The sequence below is a fragment of the Pleurodeles waltl genome, chromosome 5 (genome assembly GCF_031143425.1).
Source record: "Pleurodeles waltl isolate 20211129_DDA chromosome 5, aPleWal1.hap1.20221129, whole genome shotgun sequence".
NCBI classification, from domain to species: domain Eukaryota; kingdom Metazoa; phylum Chordata; class Amphibia; order Caudata; family Salamandridae; genus Pleurodeles; species Pleurodeles waltl.
The window spans coordinates 1,873,171,697-1,873,196,439 of NC_090444.1; the positions used below are offsets into that span (position 1 = coordinate 1,873,171,697).

General features: G+C 48.7%; 1 protein-coding gene across 3 annotated transcripts in view; it reads right to left on the reverse strand.

The window, feature by feature from the left end:
- PPP2R5D (protein phosphatase 2 regulatory subunit B'delta) overlaps positions 1–24,743 on the reverse strand; it is a 501,712-nt gene that overhangs the window by 152,884 nt on the left and 324,085 nt on the right. For all 3 annotated transcript variants that reach the window (XM_069236432.1, XM_069236433.1, XM_069236434.1), the window contains exon 10: positions 23,405–23,458. In XM_069236432.1, the coding sequence (XP_069092533.1) occupies positions 23,405–23,458 (54 nt within the window). The remainder of the gene's footprint in view (positions 1–23,404; positions 23,459–24,743) is intronic.

Consider the following 24,743-nt stretch of genomic DNA (forward strand, 5'->3'; position numbering starts at 1 on the left):
CTTCATTGTTTGGCACAACACGGAATGCTGTTGCCTTGGCTGGAGCTCAGGATTTGGAACACTAAGGCTCCTTGGTTTTCCTTGGCGATGAACTTCCTACTTATTCACCTTCCGAAGTGGAAGATTTCCTGTCTTCGAATATCCCAGATTCAATTGGCAACTTCCAAAATGACTCAGACTTTTGAAATTCGGCCTTTTTAATGCCACCATTAACATTTTAAATTGTCCTTCTTATACATATTCAAGTGTCTTTTTAACTTGTCATCATTGACATTCTGATATATATTCCTTAGGTTGAATTTTAGTAGCTTTTATAAATAATTAGGCTTTGAACCACCTTTCAACCAGCAAGGGGAGGGTGTTGTGTAGCCATTTTAGTTACAGCTTCATACACATTATTTTAACAAACTAGGCCTGCCGCTGTGCATTTTAACCTAGACATATTTTATCAGCTTTGTTTTATTATTTTAACAATACCTACGTTTGCAGTCTTGTTTTATTTTCTCTATCTAGCTGTTCTTTGCCTAGGCCAGCACTGCGTTCTTAAACAAGAACTTTCTTTCACTCTGTCCTTTTCTCAAGGCTGCAGTAAGATAAGTCTCTAATGTTCACAGAAACTTACACACTCTTACGTGGGGATCCTTTCTTGGAACATCAGCTGTTTTATTATAAAAACACTACTTTGATCCATGTACATTAGAGGGGAATTCCAGCCAGATGACCACAACTGTATGCTGATTGCTGAGTGCTTTGCTGCAGCTGCTTGCAGAATTAGAGCTTAACATGCTGTGTTCCAACATACCAACTGTAGGAGCTATTCTTAACGATCTTAGTGACAATATGGTAGCGTTATTTCTAGGTTTCACTATCCTTGTCACAATTTTAATCCTGTCATGCTTCATCTTCCTAGTTATTGCAATACATGCCTTATTATCCAAGATGCAGTTGCTTCAATAAAACCTTGAGCTATACTCTGCCTCTGATTGTCATTGCATATGTGAGACTAATGTAACTGAGAATGAGATCTGAGAGACCACGATCACCCTGAGAAGTCATTTGTGTCATGCGATTGGTTGCCCAATCATCCCTGCTCTTGGGTGGAGATGAGGCACTTCTAGTTAGCCGGAACAAAACCCAGATTAGGCCAACAGGTGTCACTTGTAGTGGGATGAGACTCAGTCCCCCACAGAGAAAGAGATTCTGCTGCCCAAATCCAGTAGTCTCATTAGGATGAGAGCCTACGCGACAATCCTATCTCCATAGGTCAGATTCTTCCATACTGTCCCATCTCCATAAGTCAAACTCTTCCATACCGTCCCACCTCCATAGGTTAGATTCTTCCTTAACATCTTCAACAACACTACAGGTTGGGCTGAAAGCTGGTGCCTCCCCTTTCATAAAACAGGTTTTACAACATTGTTTTTTTTTTCCCCCTGAGTTCTAAAAATGACAATCACAAAGGTTTTCTAGCTACACATTCAAGGTGTTTATGCAAAGTGGAAAACAGCCTATTTTCTCCCTCCTCTTGAAAAGGAAAAATGAAATGAGAAGCAGGGCCTGTTCAGCACAGAATAGACGCCCTGTGCGATGGATGTCAGCACTGCACAACCCTCCCGCATCTTGTTATCACACTGGTAGGGCTGTGCAGTACTGACATCAATCACACAGGGAGTCTAGATGCTGTTTTCAGTGGCGTCAAGGGAATTGTGCACTGCAGGACATCCATCGCACAGGGAGTCCAGGCGCTGTGCCTAATGATCTCAAGAGTGTTGTAACAGTGCAGACATCCATTGCACAGGGACTCTAGGCGCTGAACTCAGTGACCTCAAGAGAAGGTAGTGCAGTGCAGACATCCATTGCACAGAGAGTCTAGGCACTGTGTCTAGTGACTTCAAGAGAGGGTATTGGAGTGCAGAAATCCACTGCACAGGGACTCTAGGCGCTGAACCCAGTGACCTCAAGAGTGGGTAGTGCAAGGCAGACATCCATCGCACAGGGAGTCTAGGCGCTATGCCTAGTGACCTCAAGAGACGGTTGCACAGTGCAGACATTCATCTCACAGGGAGTCTAGGCACTGTGTCCAGTGACTTCACAGCACGGTTGTGCAGTGCAGACATTCATCGCAGTGGGTGTTTAGGCGCTGTGTCCAGTGACACGCAGGAGGGTACTGCACAGTGCAGATGTCCATCGCACAGGAAGTCTAGGCAAAGTGCCTAGTGACCGCACGGGAGGGTTGTGCAGAGCAGATGTTCATGGCAGGGAGAGTCTGCACATGATACCTGTAAAGAAATGGCTCCCTGTTGCAGTTACCCCCCACTTTTTGCCTGATACTGATGCTGACTTGACTGAGAAGAGTGCTGGGACCCTGCTAACCAGGCCCCAGCACCAGTGTTCCTTCACCTAAAATGTACCATTGTATCCACAATTGGCACACCCTGGCATTCAGATAAGTCACTTGTAACTGGTACTTCTAGTACCAAGGGCCCTGATGCCAAGGAAGGTCTCTAAGGGCTGCAGCATGTCTTATGCCACCCTAGAGACCCCTCACTCAGCACAGACACACTGCTTACAAGCCTGTGTGTGCTAGTGAGAACAAAATGAGTAAGTCGACATGGCACTCCCCTCAGGGTGCCATGCCAGCCTCTCACTGCCTATGCAGTATAGGTAAGACACCCCTCTAGCAGGCCTTACAGCCCTAAGGCAGGGTGCACTATACCATAGGTGAGGGTACCAGTGCATGAGCATGGTACCCCTACAGTGTCTAAACAAAACCTTAGACATTGTAAGTGCAGGGTAGCCATAAGAGTATATGGTCTGGGAGTCTGTCAAACACGAACTCCACAGCACCATAATGGCTACACTGAAAACTGGGAAGTTTGGTATCAAACTTCTCAGCACAATAAATGCACACTGATGCCAGTGTACATTTTATTGTAAAATACACCACAGAGGGCACCTTAGAGGTGCCCCCTGAAACTTAACCGACTGTCTGTGTAGGCTGACTAGTTTTAGCAGCCTGCCACAAACCGAGACATGTTGCTGGCCCCATGGGGAGAGTGCCTTTGTCACTCTGAGGCCAGTAACAAAGCCTGCACTGGGTGGAGATGCTAACACCTCCCCCAGGCAGGAATTGTCACACCTGGCGGTGAGCCTCAAAGGCTCACCTCCTTTGTGCCAACCCAGCAGGACACTCCAGCTAGTGGAGTTGCCCGCCCCCTCCGGCCAGGCCCCACTTTTGGCGGCAAGGCCGGAGAAGATAATGAGAAAAACAAGGAGGAGTCACTGGCCAGTCAGGACAGCCCCTAAGGTGTCCTGAGCTGAGGTGACTCTGACTTTTAGAAATCCTCCATCTTGCAGATGGAGGATTCCCCCAATAGGGTTAGGATTGTGACCCCCTCCCCTTGGGAGGAGGCACAAAGAGGGTGTACCCACCCTCAGGGCTAGTAGCCATTGGCTACTAACCCCCCAGACCTAAACACGCCCTTAAATTTAGTATTTAAGGGCTACCCTGAACCCTAGAAAATTAGATTCCTGCAACTACAAGAAGAAGGACTGCCTAGCTGAAAACCCCTGCAGAGGAAGACCAGAAGACGACAACTGCCTTGGCTCCAGAAACTCACCGGCCTGTCTCCTGCCTTCCAAAGATCCTGCTCCAGCGACGCCTTCCAAAGGGACCAGCGACCTCGACATCCTCTGAGGACTGCCCCTGCTTCGAAAAGACAAGAAACTCCCGAGGACAGCGGACCTGCTCCAAGAAAGGCTGCAACTTTGTTTCCAGCAGCTTTGAAAGAACCCTGCAAGCTCCCCGCAAGAAGCGTGAGACTTGCAACAATGCACCCGGCGACCCCGACTCGGCTGGTGGAGATCCAACACCTCAGGAGGGACCCCAGGACTACTCTAAGACTGTGAGTACCAAAACCTGTCCCCCCTGAGCCCCCACAGCGCCGCCTGCAGAGGGAATCCCGAGGCTTCCCCTGACCGCGACTCTTTGAATCCAAAGTCCCGACGCCTGGGAGAGACCCTGCACCCGCAGCCCCCAGGACCTGAAGGACCGGACTTTCACTGGAGAAGTGACCCCCAGGAGTCCCTCTCCCTTGCCCAAGTGGAGGTTTCCCCGAGGAATCCCCCCCTTGCCTGCCTGCAGCGCTGAAGAGATCCCGAGATCTCTCATTGACTTCCATTACAAACCCGACGCTTGTTTCTACACTGCACCCGGCCGCCCCCGCGCTGCTGAGGGTGAAATTTCTGTGTGAGCTTGTGTCCCCCCCGGTGCCCTACAAAACCCCCCTGGTCTGCCCTCCGAAGACGCGGGTACTTACCTGCAAGCAGACCGAAACGGGGCACCCCCTTCTCTCCATTCTAGCCTATGCGTTTTGGGCACCACTTTGAACTCTGCACCTGACCGGCCCTGAGCTGCTGGTGTGGTGACTTTGGGGTTGCTCTGAACCCCCAACGGTGGGCTACCTTGGACCAAGAACTAAGCCCTGTAAGTGTCTTACTTACCTGGTTAACCTAACAAATACTTACCTCCCCTAGGAACTGTGAAAATTGCACTAAGTGTCCACTTTTAAAACAGCTATTTGTCAATAACTGGAAAAGTATACATGCAATTTTGATGATTTGAAGTTCCTAAAGTACTTACCTGCAATACCTTTCGAATGAGATATTACATGTAGAATTTGAACCTGTGGTTCTTAAAATAAACTAAGAAAAGATATTTTTCTATATAAAAACCTATTGGCTGGATTTGTTTCTGAGTGTGTGTACCTCATTTATTGTCTATGTGTATGTACAACAAATGCTTAACACTACTCCTTGGATAAGCCTATTGCTCGACCACACTACCACAAAATAGAGCATTAGTATTATCTCTTTTTGCCACTATCTTACCTCTAAGGGGAACCCTTGGACACTGTGCATACTATTCCTTACTTTGAAATAGTGCATACAGAGCCAACTTCCTACATTGGTGGATCAGCGGTGGGGTACAAGACTTTGCATTTGCTGGACTACTCAGCCAATACCTGATCACACGACAAATTCCAAAATTGTCATTAGAAATTGATTTTTGCAATTTGAAAAGTTTTCTAAATTCTTAAAAGACCTGCTAGGGCCTTGTGTTAGATCCTGTTTAGCATTTCTTTTAGAGTTTAAAAGTTTGTAAAAGTTTGAATTAGATTCTAGAACCAGTTGTAGATTCTTAAAAAGTATTCCAACTTTTAGAAGCAAAATGTCTAGCACAGATGTGACTGTGGTGGAACTCGACACCACACCTTACCTCCATCTTAAGATGAGGGAGCTAAGGTCACTCTGTAAAATAAAGAAAATAACAATGGGCCCCAAACCTACCAAAATACAGCTCCAGGAGCTTTTGGCAGAGTTTGAAAAGGCCAACCCCTCTGAGGGTGGCAACTCAGAGGAAGAGGATAGTGACTTGGAAGAAAATTCCCCCCTACCAGTCCTATCTAGGGAGAACAGGGTCCCTCAAACCCTGACTCCAAAAATAATAGTCAGAGATGCTGGTTCCCTCACAGGAGAGACCAACACCTCTGAAATCACTGAGGATAACTCCAGTGAAGATGACCCCCTGTTAGCCAGGATGGTCAAAAGATTGGCTTTGGAAAAGCAGCTCCTAGCCATAGAAAGGGAAAGAAAAGAGATGGGCCTAGGTCCCATCAATGGTGGCAGCAACTTAAATAGGGTCAGAGATTCTCCTGACATCCTAAAAATCCCCAAAGGGATTGTAACAAAATATGAAAATGGTGATGACATCACCAAATGGTTCACAGCTTTTGAGAGGGCTTGTGTAACCAGAAAAGTGAACAGATCTCACTGGGGTGCTCTCCTTTGGGAAATGTTCACTGGAAAGTGTAGGGATAGACTCCTCACACTCTCTGGAAAAGATGCAGAATCTTATGACCTCATGAAGGGTACCCTGATTGAGGGCTTTGGATTCTCCACTGAGGAGTATAGAATTAGATTCAGGGGGGCTCAAAAATCCTCGAGCCAGACCTGGGTTGATTTTGTAGACTACTCAGTAAAAACACTAGATGGTTGGTTAACTGGAAATGAAGTGTGTGACTATGTTGGGCTTTATAATTTGTTTATGAAAGAACACATTTTAAGTAACTGCTTCAATGAAAAGTTGCATCAGTATCTGGTAGACCTAGGTCCAATTTCTCCCCAAGAATTGGGAAAGAAGGCAGACCACTGGGTCAAGACTAGAGTAACCAAAACTTCCACTGGGGGTGACCAAAAGAAAGGGGTTACAAAAACTCCCCAGGAGAAAGTGGGTGACACTAGAAACAAAGAAAAAGAGTCCTCTGTAGGCCCCCAAAAACCAGAACAGGTGGGTGGGCCCCAAGACACAACCCAAAACAAAGGTGGGTACCAGGGTAAGAACTGGGATGCCACTAAGGCATGGTGCCACAACTGTAAACAGTCTGGGCACCACACCAAGGACACTTCTTGTCCCAAAAACAAACCCCAGAACAAAATTCCAGGGGTAACCAGTGTAGCCATGGGAGATGACTCCTCAGATGAGGAGGTCTTCATAGCCTTCAACTGGAAACAGGGCCCAACAGGTGAGTTGGAGATTCCAGAGGGAAGTAGACACTTCCACCACCTACTGGTGAATGGAATCCCAACCACTGCCCTGAGAGACACTTGTGCCAGTCACACTATTGTGCATGACAGGCTGGTGCTCTCAAACCAGTACATCCCAGGTGAGACTGCCAGGGTAAGAGTTAGCCTAGACAGGGTCACTAAGAGGCCTGTGGCTTTAGTACCCATAGAAGTGGGTGGCACTCTTAGCTGGAGAAGGGTAGTAGTCAGTACAGACCTCCCCCTTGATTGTCTCCTTGGAAATGACTACCCAGAGGTTAGTCAGAGCCCAAGAGAGGAACTGGTCCAGTGCCAGTCCTCTCCCAAGGATTCTGGAAGTCCTGCCGCTGCAGTAAATGCAAGCAGGCCCCAGAAGAAGAAGAAAAGAAAACAGAGTAGGAAGGGTGGACAACCTTTAGCCAAGGTTACAGCAAGCCAAGGAGATTCTGCTCCAGTAGGGGAGAACTCCAAAAATGGCCCTGATAAAGTCCAACCTGACCCACAAGAAGTCCTGGCTAGTCAGGCAACTGTTAAACCTGAGTGGGTGGCTCCTCAGCTAACAGAAGAAAGAGTGGAAGAAGGGTGTTTACTACAAGATGTGGTAACCCCCCACTCTAATACAGCAGACAGGCAACCTGAACCCAAAGAGGCCTGTAACTTAGCCCCTTCCCTTTTAGGTGAAGAGCTAAAGGTGTGGTTCTGGGCACTGACAGCTGTCAGTGGCCTCTGCTGGGTGTTAGCCTTTATGGCTGCACTATCCTTAGCATGGTGGTCTGACCCCATGCCAAATAGCAAGTTAGGCCCCCTGACCCTATTGGTCATGGTGGGGTTACTCCAGCTATGGGTAACCTCTCTGGGTAAGCTAGGGGTAACCCTGGCCAAGATAAGGTTAGGAGAGGTGGATACCTCTAAGACCAAAATAGAAAGAATGGGTGGAGACATTGAAGAGGCAGACAAGAGGCAATTCAGACTAGGTCCTATCACTGTGGAAGTAGGTCAGTTCCCCAAAGGGAATGACCTGAACAGAAGGATGTAAGGCAGAGTAGGCCCTGCAACTAACCAGCCTATTTCTCCTACTCTTCCTCGCCTGACAGACTAGGAAGACTCTCCCAGCTTGGGCTGAGTCTCCTGGCCTGTGGGCTGGGGGGGGCTTGTGTAAAGAAATGGCTCCCTGTTGCAGTTACCCCCCACTTTTTGCCTGATACTGATGCTGACTTGACTGAGAAGAGTGCTGGGACCCTGCTAACCAGGCCCCAGCACCAGTGTTCCTTCACCTAAAATGTACCATTGTATCCACAATTGGCACACCCTGGCATTCAGATAAGTCACTTGTAACTGGTACTTCTAGTACCAAGGGCCCTGATGCCAAGGAAGGTCTCTAAGGGCTGCAGCATGTCTTATGCCACCCTAGAGACCCCTCACTCAGCACAGACACACTGCTTACAAGCCTGTGTGTGCTAGTGAGAACAAAATGAGTAAGTCGACATGGCACTCCCCTCAGGGTGCCATGCCAGCCTCTCACTGCCTATGCAGTATAGGTAAGACACCCCTCTAGCAGGCCTTACAGCCCTAAGGCAGGGTGCACTATACCATAGGTGAGGGTACCAGTGCATGAGCATGGTACCCCTACAGTGTCTAAACAAAACCTTAGACATTGTAAGTGCAGGGTAGCCATAAGAGTATATGGTCTGGGAGTCTGTCAAACACGAACTCCACAGCACCATAATGGCTACACTGAAAACTGGGAAGTTTGGTATCAAACTTCTCAGCACAATAAATGCACACTGATGCCAGTGTACATTTTATTGTAAAATACACCACAGAGGGCACCTTAGAGGTGCCCCCTGAAACTTAACCGACTGTCTGTGTAGGCTGACTAGTTTTAGCAGCCTGCCACAAACCGAGACATGTTGCTGGCCCCATGGGGAGAGTGCCTTTGTCACTCTGAGGCCAGTAACAAAGCCTGCACTGGGTGGAGATGCTAACACCTCCCCCAGGCAGGAATTGTCACACCTGGCGGTGAGCCTCAAAGGCTCACCTCCTTTGTGCCAACCCAGCAGGACACTCCAGCTAGTGGAGTTGCCCGCCCCCTCCGGCCAGGCCCCACTTTTGGCGGCAAGGCCGGAGAAGATAATGAGAAAAACAAGGAGGAGTCACTGGCCAGTCAGGACAGCCCCTAAGGTGTCCTGAGCTGAGGTGACTCTGACTTTTAGAAATCCTCCATCTTGCAGATGGAGGATTCCCCCAATAGGGTTAGGATTGTGACCCCCTCCCCTTGGGAGGAGGCACAAAGAGGGTGTACCCACCCTCAGGGCTAGTAGCCATTGGCTACTAACCCCCCAGACCTAAACACGCCCTTAAATTTAGTATTTAAGGGCTACCCTGAACCCTAGAAAATTAGATTCCTGCAACTACAAGAAGAAGGACTGCCTAGCTGAAAACCCCTGCAGAGGAAGACCAGAAGACGACAACTGCCTTGGCTCCAGAAACTCACCGGCCTGTCTCCTGCCTTCCAAAGATCCTGCTCCAGCGACGCCTTCCAAAGGGACCAGCGACCTCGACATCCTCTGAGGACTGCCCCTGCTTCGAAAAGACAAGAAACTCCCGAGGACAGCGGACCTGCTCCAAGAAAGGCTGCAACTTTGTTTCCAGCAGCTTTGAAAGAACCCTGCAAGCTCCCCGCAAGAAGCGTGAGACTTGCAACAATGCACCCGGCGACCCCGACTCGGCTGGTGGAGATCCAACACCTCAGGAGGGACCCCAGGACTACTCTAAGAATGTGAGTACCAAAACCTGTCCCCCCTGAGCCCCCACAGCGCCGCCTGCAGAGGGAATCCCGAGGCTTCCCCTGACCGCGACTCTTTGAATCCAAAGTCCCGACGCCTGGGAGAGACCCTGCACCCGCAGCCCCCAGGACCTGAAGGACCGGACTTTCACTGGAGAAGTGACCCCCAGGAGTCCCTCTCCCTTGCCCAAGTGGAGGTTTCCCCGAGGAATCCCCCCCTTGCCTGCCTGCAGCGCTGAAGAGATCCCGAGATCTCTCATTGACTTCCATTACAAACCCGACGCTTGTTTCTACACTGCACCCGGCCGCCCCCGCGCTGCTGAGGGTGAAATTTCTGTGTGAGCTTGTGTCCCCCCCGGTGCCCTACAAAACCCCCCTGGTCTGCCCTCCGAAGACGCGGGTACTTACCTGCAAGCAGACCGGAACGGGGCACCCCCTTCTCTCCATTCTAGCCTATGCGTTTTGGGCACCACTTTGAACTCTGCACCTGACCGGCCCTGAGCTGCTGGTGTGGTGACTTTGGGGTTGCTCTGAACCCCCAACGGTGGGCTACCTTGGACCAAGAACTAAGCCCTGTAAGTGTCTTACTTACCTGGTTAACCTAACAAATACTTACCTCCCCTAGGAACTGTGAAAATTGCACTAAGTGTCCACTTTTAAAACAGCTATTTGTCAATAACTGGAAAAGTATACATGCAATTTTGATGATTTGAAGTTCCTAAAGTACTTACCTGCAATACCTTTCGAATGAGATATTACATGTAGAATTTGAACCTGTGGTTCTTAAAATAAACTAAGAAAAGATATTTTTCTATATAAAAACCTATTGGCTGGATTTGTTTCTGAGTGTGTGTACCTCATTTATTGTCTATGTGTATGTACAACAAATGCTTAACACTACTCCTTGGATAAGCCTATTGCTCGACCACACTACCACAAAATAGAGCATTAGTATTATCTCTTTTTACCACTATCTTACCTCTAAGGGGAACCCTTGGACTCTGTGCATGCTATTCCTTACTTTGAAATAGTGCATACAGAGCCAACTTCCTACATTGGTGGATCAGCGGTGGGGTACAAGACTTTGCATTTGCTGGACTACTCAGCCAATACCTGATCACACGACAAATTCCAAAATTGTCATTAGAAATTGATTTTTGCAATTTGAAAAGTTTTCTAAATTCTTAAAAGACCTGCTAGGGCCTTGTGTTAGATCCTGTTAAGCATTTCTTTTAGAGTTTAAAAGTTTGTAAAAGTTTGAATTAGATTCTAGAACCAGTTGTAGATTCTTAAAAAGTATTCCAACTTTTAGAAGCAAAATGTCTAGCACAGATGTGACTGTGGTGGAACTCGACACCACACCTTACCTCCATCTTAAGATGAGGGAGCTAAGGTCACTCTGTAAAATAAAGAAAATAACAATGGGCCCCAAACCTACCAAAATACAGCTCCAGGAGCTTTTGGCAGAGTTTGAAAAGGCCAACCCCTCTGAGGGTGGCAACTCAGAGGAAGAGGATAGTGACTTGGAAGAAAATTCCCCCCTACCAGTCCTATCTAGGGAGAACAGGGTCCCTCAAACCCTGACTCCAAAAATAATAGTCAGAGATGCTGGTTCCCTCACAGGAGAGACCAACACCTCTGAAATCACTGAGGATAACTCCAGTGAAGATGACCCCCTGTTAGCCAGGATGGTCAAAAGATTGGCTTTGGAAAAGCAGCTCCTAGCCATAGAAAGGGAAAGAAAAGAGATGGGCCTAGGTCCCATCAATGGTGGCAGCAACTTAAATAGGGTCAGAGATTCTCCTGACATCCTAAAAATCCCCAAAGGGATTGTAACAAAATATGAAAATGGTGATGACATCACCAAATGGTTCACAGCTTTTGAGAGGGCTTGTGTAACCAGAAAAGTGAACAGATCTCACTGGGGTGCTCTCCTTTGGGAAATGTTCACTGGAAAGTGTAGGGATAGACTCCTCACACTCTCTGGAAAAGATGCAGAATCTTATGACCTCATGAAGGGTACCCTGATTGAGGGCTTTGGATTCTCCACTGAGGAGTATAGAATTAGATTCAGGGGGGCTCAAAAATCCTCGAGCCAGACCTGGGTTGATTTTGTAGACTACTCAGTAAAAACACTAGATGGTTGGTTAACTGGAAATGAAGTGTGTGACTATGTTGGGCTTTATAATTTGTTTATGAAAGAACACATTTTAAGTAACTGCTTCAATGAAAAGTTGCATCAGTATCTGGTAGACCTAGGTCCAATTTCTCCCCAAGAATTGGGAAAGAAGGCAGACCACTGGGTCAAGACTAGGGTAACCAAAACTTCCACTGGGGGTGACCAAAAGAAAGGGGTTACAAAAACTCCCCAGGAGAAAGTGGGTGACACTAGAAACAAAGAAAAAGAGTCCTCTGTAGGCCCCCAAAAACCAGAACAGGTGGGTGGGCCCCAAGACACAACCCAAAACAAAGGTGGGTACCAGGGTAAGAACTGGGATGCCACTAAGGCATGGTGCCACAACTGTAAACAGTCTGGGCACCACACCAAGGACACTTCTTGTCCCAAAAACAAACCCCAGAACAAAATTCCAGGGGTAACCAGTGTAGCCATGGGAGATGACTCCTCAGATGAGGAGGTCTTCATAGCCTTCAACTGGAAACAGGGCCCAACAGGTGAGTTGGAGATTCCAGAGGGAAGTAGACACTTCCACCACCTACTGGTGAATGGAATCCCAACCACTGCCCTGAGAGACACTTGTGCCAGTCACACTATTGTGCATGACAGGCTGGTGCTCTCAAACCAGTACATCCCAGGTGAGACTGCCAGGGTAAGAGTTAGCCTAGACAGGGTCACTAAGAGGCCTGTGGCTTTAGTACCCATAGAAGTGGGTGGCACTCTTAGCTGGAGAAGGGTAGTAGTCAGTACAGACCTCCCCCTTGATTGTCTCCTTGGAAATGACTACCCAGAGGTTAGTCAGAGCCCAAGAGAGGAACTGGTCCAGTGCCAGTCCTCTCCCAAGGATTCTGGAAGTCCTGCCGCTGCAGTAAATGCAAGCAGGCCCCAGAAGAAGAAGAAAAGAAAACAGAGTAGGAAGGGTGGACAACCTTTAGCCAAGGTTACAGCAAGCCAAGGAGATTCTGCTCCAGTAGGGGAGAACTCCAAAAATGGCCCTGATAAAGTCCAACCTGACCCACAAGAAGTCCTGGCTAGTCAGGCAACTGTTAAACCTGAGTGGGTGGCTCCTCAGCTAACAGAAGAAAGAGTGGAAGAAGGGTGTTTACTACAAGATGTGGTAACCCCCCACTCTAATACAGCAGACAGGCAACCTGAACCCAAAGAGGCCTGTAACTTAGCCCCTTCCCTTTTAGGTGAAGAGCTAAAGGTGTGGTTCTGGGCACTGACAGCTGTCAGTGGCCTCTGCTGGGTGTTAGCCTTTATGGCTGCACTATCCTTAGCATGGTGGTCTGACCCCATGCCAAATAGCAAGTTAGGCCCCCTGACCCTATTGGTCATGGTGGGGTTACTCCAGCTATGGGTAACCTCTCTGGGTAAGCTAGGGGTAACCCTGGCCAAGATAAGGTTAGGAGAGGTGGATACCTCTAAGACCAAAATAGAAAGAATGGGTGGAGACATTGAAGAGGCAGACAAGAGGCAATTCAGACTAGGTCCTATCACTGTGGAAGTAGGTCAGTTCCCCAAAGGGAATGACCTGAACAGAAGGATGTAAGGCAGAGTAGGCCCTGCAACTAACCAGCCTATTTCTCCTACTCTTCCTCGCCTGACAGACTAGGAAGACTCTCCCAGCTTGGGCTGAGTCTCCTGGCCTGTGGGCTGGGGGGGGCTTGTGTAAAGAAATGGCTCCCTGTTGCAGTTACCCCCCACTTTTTGCCTGATACTGATGCTGACTTGACTGAGAAGAGTGCTGGGACCCTGCTAACCAGGCCCCAGCACCAGTGTTCCTTCACCTAAAATGTACCATTGTATCCACAATTGGCACACCCTGGCATTCAGATAAGTCACTTGTAACTGGTACTTCTAGTACCAAGGGCCCTGATGCCAAGGAAGGTCTCTAAGGGCTGCAGCATGTCTTATGCCACCCTAGAGACCCCTCACTCAGCACAGACACACTGCTTACAAGCCTGTGTGTGCTAGTGAGAACAAAATGAGTAAGTCGACATGGCACTCCCCTCAGGGTGCCATGCCAGCCTCTCACTGCCTATGCAGTATAGGTAAGACACCCCTCTAGCAGGCCTTACAGCCCTAAGGCAGGGTGCACTATACCATAGGTGAGGGTACCAGTGCATGAGCATGGTACCCCTACAGTGTCTAAACAAAACCTTAGACATTGTAAGTGCAGGGTAGCCATAAGAGTATATGGTCTGGGAGTCTGTCAAACACGAACTCCACAGCACCATAATGGCTACACTGAAAACTGGGAAGTTTGGTATCAAACTTCTCAGCACAATAAATGCACACTGATGCCAGTGTACATTTTATTGTAAAATACACCACAGAGGGCACCTTAGAGGTGCCCCCTGAAACTTAACCGACTGTCTGTGTAGGCTGACTAGTTTTAGCAGCCTGCCACAAACCGAGACATGTTGCTGGCCCCATGGGGAGAGTGCCTTTGTCACTCTGAGGCCAGTAACAAAGCCTGCACTGGGTGGAGATGCTAACACCTCCCCCAGGCAGGAATTGTCACACCTGGCGGTGAGCCTCAAAGGCTCACCTCCTTTGTGCCAACCCAGCAGGACACTCCAGCTAGTGGAGTTGCCCGCCCCCTCCGGCCAGGCCCCACTTTTGGCGGCAAGGCCGGAGAAGATAATGAGAAAAACAAGGAGGAGTCACTGGCCAGTCAGGACAGCCCCTAAGGTGTCCTGAGCTGAGGTGACTCTGACTTTTAGAAATCCTCCATCTTGCAGATGGAGGATTCCCCCAATAGGGTTAGGATTGTGACCCCCTCCCCTTGGGAGGAGGCACAAAGAGGGTGTACCCACCCTCAGGGCTAGTAGCCATTGGCTACTAACCCCCCAGACCTAAACACGCCCTTAAATTTAGTATTTAAGGGCTACCCTGAACCCTAGAAAATTAGATTCCTGCAACTACAAGAAGAAGGACTGCCTAGCTGAAAACCCCTGCAGAGGAAGACCAGAAGACGACAACTGCCTTGGCTCCAGAAACTCACCGGCCTGTCTCCTGCCTTCCAAAGATCCTGCTCCAGCGACGCCTTCCAAAGGGACCAGCGACCTCGACATCCTCTGAGGACTGCCCCTGCTTCGAAAAGACAAGAAACTCCCGAGGACAGCGGACCTGCTCCAAGAAAGGCTGCAACTTTGTTTCCAGCAGCTTTGAAAGAACCCTGCAAGCTCCCCGCAAGAAGCGTGAGACTTGCAACAATGCACCCGGCGACCCCGACTCGGCTGGTGGAGATCCAACACCTCAGGAGGGACCCCAGGACTACTCTAAGACTGTGAGTACCAAAACCTGTCCCCCCTGAGCCCCCACAGCGCCGCCTGCAGAGGGAATCCCGAGGCTTCCCCTGACCGCGACTCTTTGAATCCAAAGTCCCGACGCCTGGGAGAGACCCTGCACCCGCAGCCCCCAGGACCTGAAGGACCGGACTTTCACTGGAGAAGTGACCCCCAGGAGTCCCTCTCCCTTGCCCAAGTGGAGGTTTCCCCGAGGAATCCCCCCCTTGCCTGCCTGCAGCGCTGAAGAGATCCCGAGATCTCTCATTGACTTCCATTACAAACCCGACGCTTGTTTCTACACTGCACCCGGCCGCCCCCGCGCTGCTGAGGGTGAAATTTCTGTGTGAGCTTGTGTCCCCCCCGGTGCCCTACAAAACCCCCCTGGTCTGCCCTCCGAAGACGCGGGTACTTACCTGCAAGCAGACCGGAACGGGGCACCCCCTTCTCTCCATTCTAGCCTATGCGTTTTGGGCACCACTTTGAACTCTGCACCTGACCGGCCCTGAGCTGCTGGTGTGGTGACTTTGGGGTTGCTCTGAACCCCCAACGGTGGGCTACCTTGGACCAAGAACTAAGCCCTGTAAGTGTCTTACTTACCTGGTTAACCTAACAAATACTTACCTCCCCTAGGAACTGTGAAAATTGCACTAAGTGTCCACTTTTAAAACAGCTATTTGTCAATAACTGGAAAAGTATACATGCAATTTTGATGATTTGAAGTTCCTAAAGTACTTACCTGCAATACCTTTCGAATGAGATATTACATGTAGAATTTGAACCTGTGGTTCTTAAAATAAACTAAGAAAAGATATTTTTCTATATAAAAACCTATTGGCTGAATTTGTTTCTGAGTGTGTGTACCTCATTTATTGTCTATGTGTATGTACAACAAATGCTTAACACTACTCCTTGGATAAGCCTATTGCTCGACCACACTACCACAAAATAGAGCATTAGTATTATCTCTTTTTGCCACTATCTTACCTCTAAGGGGAACCCTTGGACACTGTGCATACTATTCCTTACTTTGAAATAGTGCATACAGAGCCAACTTCCTACAATACCCCAGTGTAACCAGTGCACTCGCAGCAGGTGCAGGTTCTGAAGCAGCTGTCACCAAAGGAGCTGCTGATGTTAGGGATGGTTGATGTCTAGAAGGCCGCAGTTCGTGGATCTCTACCTCTGGTAAAGACATACGCTCTAGATTACTCTGAATCGGCGACCAAGAGAAGTCTTTGAGCCCTAGGTTTCCCAATTCACTCTGCAAAAAGCTAAAGAGAAGAGCTTCAAATGTTGACCCAATGTTGATGAGTTCCTAGAGATCAAGGGGCCAACTTTTCTGAGCTTGAACGGCGTGTTGAAGGTAAACCTGCCCTCTTCAGCTAACACTGCAGCTGTACCAGCGTAGAACAGAAGCACTCCCATTTCTGGCGAGGAGATCTTGTTTAGGGAGCCTGTAGTGAATCCTAGTTTGTTTTAATGGGATATAGGAGTTAGCTTAGCCTGTGGCTTGCAGACTTGTGCCGCGTCACCTAGTGACTTTTACCCTACTTAGCTTGCTCTCTTTTAGCTCATGTATTTAATTCATTCTTTTGAGATGGCTGCCTTGTTTTGACTTAGGTCCATGTTTTAGTTGGCATTATCAGTGCCACTGCGCTAAGGCATCAAGATCAGGCGACAAAGACAAAAACTGTAGGTGTTCTCATTAGGTACTTTCCCTCTTCACGCTTTCGAGGGAATTGTTTATATCATTTACAGTCCCAAGCACGCCTTGTTATCTATTGTTTGGGAACAAAACCTATGTCAGGGGTCCAAGCAGATCTGTATAAATACTCCTCACTTTAGCAGATAGTCAGAGGGATTCCGACCAGATGCCATCACTGCTGCACGTCGCCTTGACGCTGACCCAGTCTTCGTGTTACTGCGGAGTCTGAGCTAGAGACCTCATCCAAGGTAACAAGGGTTGGGGGCTCTTCTCATGGACATGGCATTGGCAGATTAGGATTAACATACCTAGCTCTCTTCTGGGTTAGGCCTACATGCTAGGGTATTAGGACATATCATACACTTCATGATATCTGGTGATATTGCAAGATGGTGGGGGCCTTTGTAATAATGACTTGTCTTTACAATTCTGTTTCTTGCACTGTTCATTATCCTAATCATTGCAGCCCATGCGACTTATTGCAAAGTGCAATTTTACTAAAATAAAACCTATTGAAATTTTCTGCATCTCCTTCGTTGCCTGTGTTTGATTGAGACATGTTGTTAATGTGAGAAAAGGGTAATTTCCGTTTAACCCCGACACTCCCTGAGATGTCCCACTCAAGTCCATGCGTAAAGGCTGCCACAAGTCAAATTGAACTGTTCTGGGTTTTTGGTGAGGTGCTGCTTGTGAGCCGGAAGGGTTGGAACGACAGTTGCGTTGTGTTGTAGCACTGGCATAGTCACCTATAAACATTAGTACGGTCATCCTTAAACCAGCAGTCCTGCCCAGAGCAAGAGTCCACACTACAAGCCTCCCACAAAGCCTGATCTTTACGGGTCCTTCAGGGCCCCGTAGAGTTTGAAGCTGTGTGGTTAGTCTTCTGGGTGATGAGTACAGGAAAGGACACAACACCGAGGTCACATGGGTCCTTCTACGCCTTCATCCTGCCAGGGGAATTTACCAAAAGGAGGTGCCAATTTGTGAAACACAAACATTTGTCAGAATTCTCAGGAATAAAAATCACTTGAAGCATTAAACAACTTTGGAGAAAATGATTCAAAATACAGCCAAACAATTCAAGCAAAGTCCTCTAACAACCTGTTCACAGGAACCAGGAAAACCCTAAGCTACCGGCGACACAGAGGGCCTGATGGGATACCGCTGCTTTGCTTCCGTAGAGGGGCAGTGCCAGTGTTCACCCTCTAAGACTGTGTGGATGCAGCTACACTGGCCCGTTCTCCCTTTAAAAAGGTTTGAGATTGTTTTTTTCTAGTGACTTGTATGTACTATGTAGAGATAATTTAAATCAACACTGGCTTATTTTTAGTGAGTTGCGTTACGAAAAATGTAAGATGTGTAGGAAGCTGGCTCTGTATATACTACACCAGGGTGAGGTATATAGTGCACAGAGTCCAGGGGTTCCCCGGAGGCACGGAGTCCAGGGGTTCCCCGGAGGCACGGAGTCCAGGGGTTCCCCAGAGGCTTAACAGAGGCCAAAGTAGATAATACTAATGCTCTCTTCTGTGGTAGTGTGGTCAAGCAGTAGGCGTATCAGACGGTAGTGCAAAGCATTTGTTGTACACACACACAAGCAGCGCACACTCAATGACTTAACTCCAGACTGTAGGAGGCTGGCCTGGCTTGTAGTGGGTACCAAAGGTACTTACACCTTGTGCCAGGTCTGGTTATCCCTTATTAGTAGAATAGAGGTGTTTCTAGCAGCTTAGGCTGATAGAAGGTAGCTATGGCAAAGCAGTTTAGGCTGAACTAGGAGACATGCAAAGCTCCTACTATACCACTGGTGTCACATACACAAAATCATAAGAAAACACAATACACAGATATACTAAAAATAAAGGTACTTTATTTTTATGACAAAATGCCACAAGTATATCAGTGAGTACCCTCATGAAGAAGGTAAGTAATATACACAAGTCATATGTACACAAACCCAAAACAGGTAAGTAATAGAAAGAAAAGTAATGCAAACAGTGTAGAATTACAATAGGTTGCAATAGGCAAACATAGGTCTAGGGGCAACACAAACCATATACTCCAAAAGTGGAATGTGAATCACGAATGGACCCCAGACCTATGGGAGCTTGTAGAGGGTCGCTGAGACTGTAAGAAAACAGTCAGGGTGTCCAAGATACCCCACCCCAAGACCCTGAAAAGTAGGAATAAAGTGCACCTACTACCCCAAAAGGACACAATAGTCGTGATAGGGGGATTCTGCAAGAACAACAAACACCAGCAGTGCACTGACAACGGATTTCTGGACCTGAGGACCTGCAAGGCAAGGGGACCAAGTCCAATAGTCGCAACAGTGTCGGGGGGGCAGGAGCCCAGGAAACCCAGCACTAATTTAGCAAGGTGCAAGGAAGCTGCCTCCGGATGGAAGAAGCTTGGATTTCTGCAAGAAAGAAGAGGACTAGGAACTTCTCCTTTGGAAGACAGATGTCCCACGTCGCGATGAAGCTTGCAGAGGTGTTCCCACGCAGAGATACCGCAAACAAGCCTTGCTAGCTGCAAGGGTTGCAGTAGAGGTTTTTGGATGCTGCTGTGGCCCAGGAGGGACCAGGATGTCGCCTTTTGGAGGAGGAGACAGAGGGGGCGCTCAGCAACTCAGAGCCCTCTCAGAAGCAGGCAGCACCCGCAGAAGTACCCCAACAGGCACTTGGAAGAGGAGTGGACGGAGTCCATGCGAAGTTACAAAAGAGGGCCCCACGACGTCGGAGGCCAACTCAGAGGGTTGTGCACTGCGGGATGGAGTGCTGGGGACCCAGGCTTGGCTGTGCACGAAGAAAATCCTGGAAGAATGCACAGAAGCCGGAGCAGCAGCAAATCACGCGGTACCCAGCAATGCAGTCTAGCGTGGGGAGGCAAGGACTTAACTCCACCAAACTTGGACTGAAGAGTCATTGGACTGTGGGAATCACTTGGACAGAGTTGCTGTGTTCCAGGGACCACGCTCGTCAGGATGAGAGGGGACCCAGAGGACCAGTGATGCAGTCTTTTGGTGCCTGCGTTAGCAGGGGGAAGATTCCGTTGACCCACAGGAGATTTCTTCGGAGTTTCTGGTGCAGGGTGAAGGCAGGCTACCCCCAGAGCATGCACCACCAGGAAACAGTCGAGTAAGCCGGCAGGATTAGGCGCTACAATGTTGCTGGTAGTCGTCTTGCTACTTTGTTGCAGTTTTGCAGGCGTCCTGGAGCAGTCAGCGGTCGATCCTTGGTAGAAGGTGAAGTGGGAGATGCAGAGGAACTCTGGTGAGCTCTTGCATTCGTTATCTGAGGAATTCCCCAAAGCAGAGACACTAAATAGCCAGAAAGGAGGTTTGTCTACCAAGGAAGGAGGATTGGCTACCAAGAGAGGTAAGACCCTATCAGAAGGAGCCTCTGACGTCACCTGCTGGCACTGGCCACTCAGAGCAGTCCAGTGTGCCCCAAACACCTCTGTTTCCAAGATGACAGAGGTCTGGGACACACTGGAGGAGCTCTGGGCACCTCCCCTGGGAGGTACTGGTCAGGGGAGTGGTCACTCCCCTTTCCCTTGTCCAGTTTCGCGCCAGAGCAGGGCTGGGGGATCCGTGAACCGGTGTAGACTGGCTTATGCAGAGATGGGCACAATATGTGCTCAAAGCATTTCCTGAGGCTGGGAGAGGCTACTCCTCCCCAGCCCTTCACACCTATTTCCAAAGGGAGAGGGTATAACACCCTCTCTCAGAGGAAATCCTTTGTTCTGCCTTCCTGGGCCAGGGCTGCCTGGACCCCAGGAGGGCAGAAACCTGTCTGAGGGGTTGGCAGAAGCTGCAGTGGAGACCCCGGAAAGGCAGTTTGGCAGTACCCGGGTTCTGTGCTAGAGACCCAGAGGATCAGACAATTCCATGATCTTAGACATGTTACATGGCCATGTTTGGAGTTACCATTGTGACGCTATACATAGGTAGTGACCTATGTATAGTGCACGTGTGTAATGGTGTCCCCGCACTCACAAAGTCCGGGGAATTTGCCCTGAACTATGTGGGGCACCTTGGCTAGTGCCAGGGTGCCCACACACTAAGTAACTTGGCACCCAACCTTAACCAGGTGAAGGTAAGACATATAGGTGACTTATAAGTTACTTATGTGCAGTGGTAAATGGCTGTGAAATAACGTGGACGTTATTTCACACAGGCTGCAGTGGCAGGCCTGTGTAAGAATTGTCAGAGCTCCCTATGGGTGGCAAAAGAAATGCTGCAGCCCATAGGGATCTCCTGGAACCCCGATACCCTGGGTACCACAGGACCATATACAAGGGAATTATATGGGTGTACAAGGGAATTATATGGGTGTACCAGTATGCCAATGTGAATTGGTAAATTTAGTCACTAGCCTGTAGTGACAAATTTGGAAAGCAGAGAGAGCATAAACACTGAGGTTCTGGTTAGCAGAGCCTCAGTGATACAGTTAGGCACCACACAGGGAACACATACAGGGCACATACTATGAGCACTGGGGCCCTGCCTGGCTTGGTTCAGAGAGTTGGCTGAAGGAGACCAACGGCTGGACAGGTAAGTAGAGAGTCCACTGGACGTTGCTGGACCATCTGTTGGATTCCCCAAGGCCAGGGGGGCTGCGGGTGCAGGGGTACCTTTAGGTGTCGGGAATCTCCTCCAGAGCTGGTCGCGGTCAGGGAGGGTCCTTTAGATTTAGGCTGCTGGTGGTGGTGTGTTGGTCAGGAGGGGTCAACCCAGGGTGGACTCGACGTTGATATTACCTGGGGACCTTCTCTGGATCGGTGAGCCACCTGGACTAAGGCCGTGGGCATCGTGTGCAGAGTGGGCAGGACTTGTGGATCCATGAGGGTCCAGAGTCTTGCTTGGAGGGTTCTTTGTGGACAGGACCGCTGTTGTCAGGAGATCGTGGTCCTTGGGTAGGCAAGTAGTCTTCTGGTGGTTTGTAGAGGTCGCTGGTCCTGAAGGATGCATCGCCATTTTGCAGCATGAGTCTTGAAGCTTCAGACAGGCCAGTAGGGCTGGGGCCAAGTCAGTTGTCTGGAGTCTTCTCTGCTGGAGCAGCTCTTCAGTCCTTCTTTCAGGTCGCCAGGAATCTGAAGAGCAAGGTTCAGGGGTGCTCCTAAATACTAGATTTAGGGGTGTTACAGGGGTCGGAGGGCGGACGCCAATGGCTACTGTCCCTGAGGGTGGCTACACCCTTCCTGTGTCCAATCCCTTTGGGAGGGGGGCACATTCCTATCCCTATTGGCTATTACCCTCCAGGACAAGATGGAAAATTCTGCAACCAGGGGTTCACCTCAGCTCTGGCATCCTAGGGGTGGTCCCAGCTGGGGTGGACACTCATCCTGATGTTTATTAATTTTCCCACTGGACCTGCTGCTAAAATGTTGGGCTTGGTCCCTGAAAGGGGGGGTATCTCCACTATCTGGAGTGTCCTGGGGCAGAAGAACAAATGGCAGGAGGCTCATCGCCAAGTGCTGCAGTCCCTGCAGGGGGAGGTGAGAAGCACCTCCACCCTGCGCAGGCTTTGTCTCCGTCTCCCGAGAGCACAAAGGCTCTCATCCCTTGGGGTAAGAAACTTGTCAGTTAGTGGCAGACTGGCACAGAACAATCAGCCACACATTAGGGAGTTGGGGGAATTTCAGGGGGCATCTCTAAGATGCCCTCTGTGTGCATTTTACAATAAAATCCAACACTGGCATCAGTGTGGGTTTTTTGAGCTGTGAAGTTTGATACCAAACTTTCCAGCATTAAGTGAAGTCATCAGGGAGCTGTGGAGTTCGCATATACTCAGTACGGCCACAACTGTACTTACAATGCCTAAGAATAGACTTAGACACTGTAGGGGCATATTGCTCATGCAGCTCTGCCCTCACCTGTGGTATAGTGCACTGCCTTAGGGCTGTAAGGCCTGCTAGAGGGGTGACTTACCTATGCCACATGCAGTTTTTTGTGTGCATGGCATCCTGAGGGGGATGCCATGTCGACTTTGCCTTTTCTCCCCACCAACACACACAATCTGCAATGGCAGTGTGCATGTGTTAGGCGAGGGGTCCCTTAGGGTGGCACAACACATACTGCAGCCCTTAAGAGACTTTTCCTGGTCACAGGGCCCATGGTACCACTGGTAGCTTTTACAAGAGACTTGTCTGGGTGCCAGGGGTGTGCCAAATGTGGAAACAATGGTACATTTTTAGTGAAAACACTGGTGCTGGGGCCTGGTTAGCAGGGTCCCAGCACACTTCTCAGTCAAGTCAGCATCAATGTCAGGCAAAAAAGTGGTGGGTGACACTGACAAAAGGGGCACTTTCCGACACTATGAAGTGATCATTTTAAATTAACACTTGCTTATTTTTAGTGAACTGTCGTAAGCTGTATTTAAAAAAATTTAAGTGCTTTGGGATCGCAAGCACTGGTGAGATTATTCATAGCTTCTATTGACGGAGCTGCTCTTAGAGAAGAACTTATTCTGCACAGCTGAGTTCCAGGAACATTCCCTCAAGAGCACAGTCAAACCTACCCCACAGAGGGCTCCGAAGGTCAAAGGGGCGCTTGGCTCTGCGCTAAAGGAACTTTTTCTTGTGATTTAACATCTCCTGCAGATAGACATTCATTTCCCATCTATTACATCATCATCTCTTTGTTGAAAGGACATCACATGGCTGAGTGCGTCTCAGAAAGGTACCACAAATCAACAGATGCGAACAAACTTGTAACTCTATCCCGTTCCCGACGGTATCTTCATGATTGCAGAGAGAATAACATACTGAAGATGCAAGCCCACGGAACATACTTAAATCACAAAGTGTGTGAGATGGGGTTTCACGAATGCACTCACCGGCTCGGTCAGGCTACTGTCCTTCTCCAAGAACTGCACCACGCAATAGGCCAGCTAAACACAGAAAAGGAGGCGTTAACTCGCTAAATGTAACTTCAAGGCTGCCAACACCAATCAATGCAGCCTGCATAAAACAGATTATATTTTACAGAAATCCCTTTCTGAGCTCACTCCATTCATAAAAGCCCCTTCAACAATGGGAGACAAATCTACTCATCAACTTTAAGACCTTTAGTACATTGTTGCAGCTCCTACAAGGTTGTCAGAGCTGCAGGCAAACATCCAGAATAGAGGAGGAACAGTTTCTCACACACACATATATATCTATATACAGGTGTATTTATAGTTTCACAAGTTTCATTAATCAGCACTCACACAGTCACGCTGCAGTCGTTAAAGTTTGATACTTCAAGGACGGCTGTGCAAGGTGAGACAGATATAAACACAAACACGCTGCAAAGCAGGGTGAAGTGACAGTTATAAAATTACCTGGTTTCATCGCAAGTGTAGGACCAGGTTGTTAAAGGTGCGGAAGTTGGAAAAGGAATTTAGCAAAAGGTGTGATAAGGGAACTGAACAAAAGCTCTGTTTAGCCAAACAAAACTATAAAACATCCTGAGTACATGTAACATGGAGTACATAAATACGAATTGGCAACTTCTGTTAGATGTGATAGGAACTAACATTATTAGGAAGTTCCTGCAGTTGGTACGGGAGGGGAAGGCCCCCGGGGCTGTGCGCTGTTTACTAGGGGAAGATGATGAGAATAAGCCTTTACGCGTCTATATGGGCCGGGGATTGGATGCAGGGTTAGACCCAGAAACTAAAGTGGAGATAAGTGGTGACATAAGGTCGTACTTCTCCCTTCAGAAGAGAAAATAAATAATTGTGGCTCCTAAGTTCACTACAGCAGCTGGCCCAGATAACCTTCCAGCCGTTGTAATAAAAACCAATGTGGCTTGGAGGGCAAGAGTATACGTTACCTTCCAGAAAATCTTTGATTCAGCTGTGTTCCTGGGAGTTGGACAGGAGCAATAATTAGGCCACTTTACAAGAAGGACGATACAACACAACCAGAGAATTACTGCCTAATTAGTCTGCTGGATCTGGGTGAAAAAGTATTTGCTAAATTAGTGCTGGGTCTAATGAAGTCCTGGGTAGAATTTAATAATTTAATTGCAGTAGAGCAAGGTGGCTATAAGGAAACTCACTCGACAATAGACCACTGTTTTAGTCTCTGGCCATTGTACGAGGATGTCTATTTTGTTGTTTTGTTGCTTTGTCGATTTCCGTGCCGCCTTTGATCTGGTGGATCGCAGTTTGCTGTGGGATATGTTGA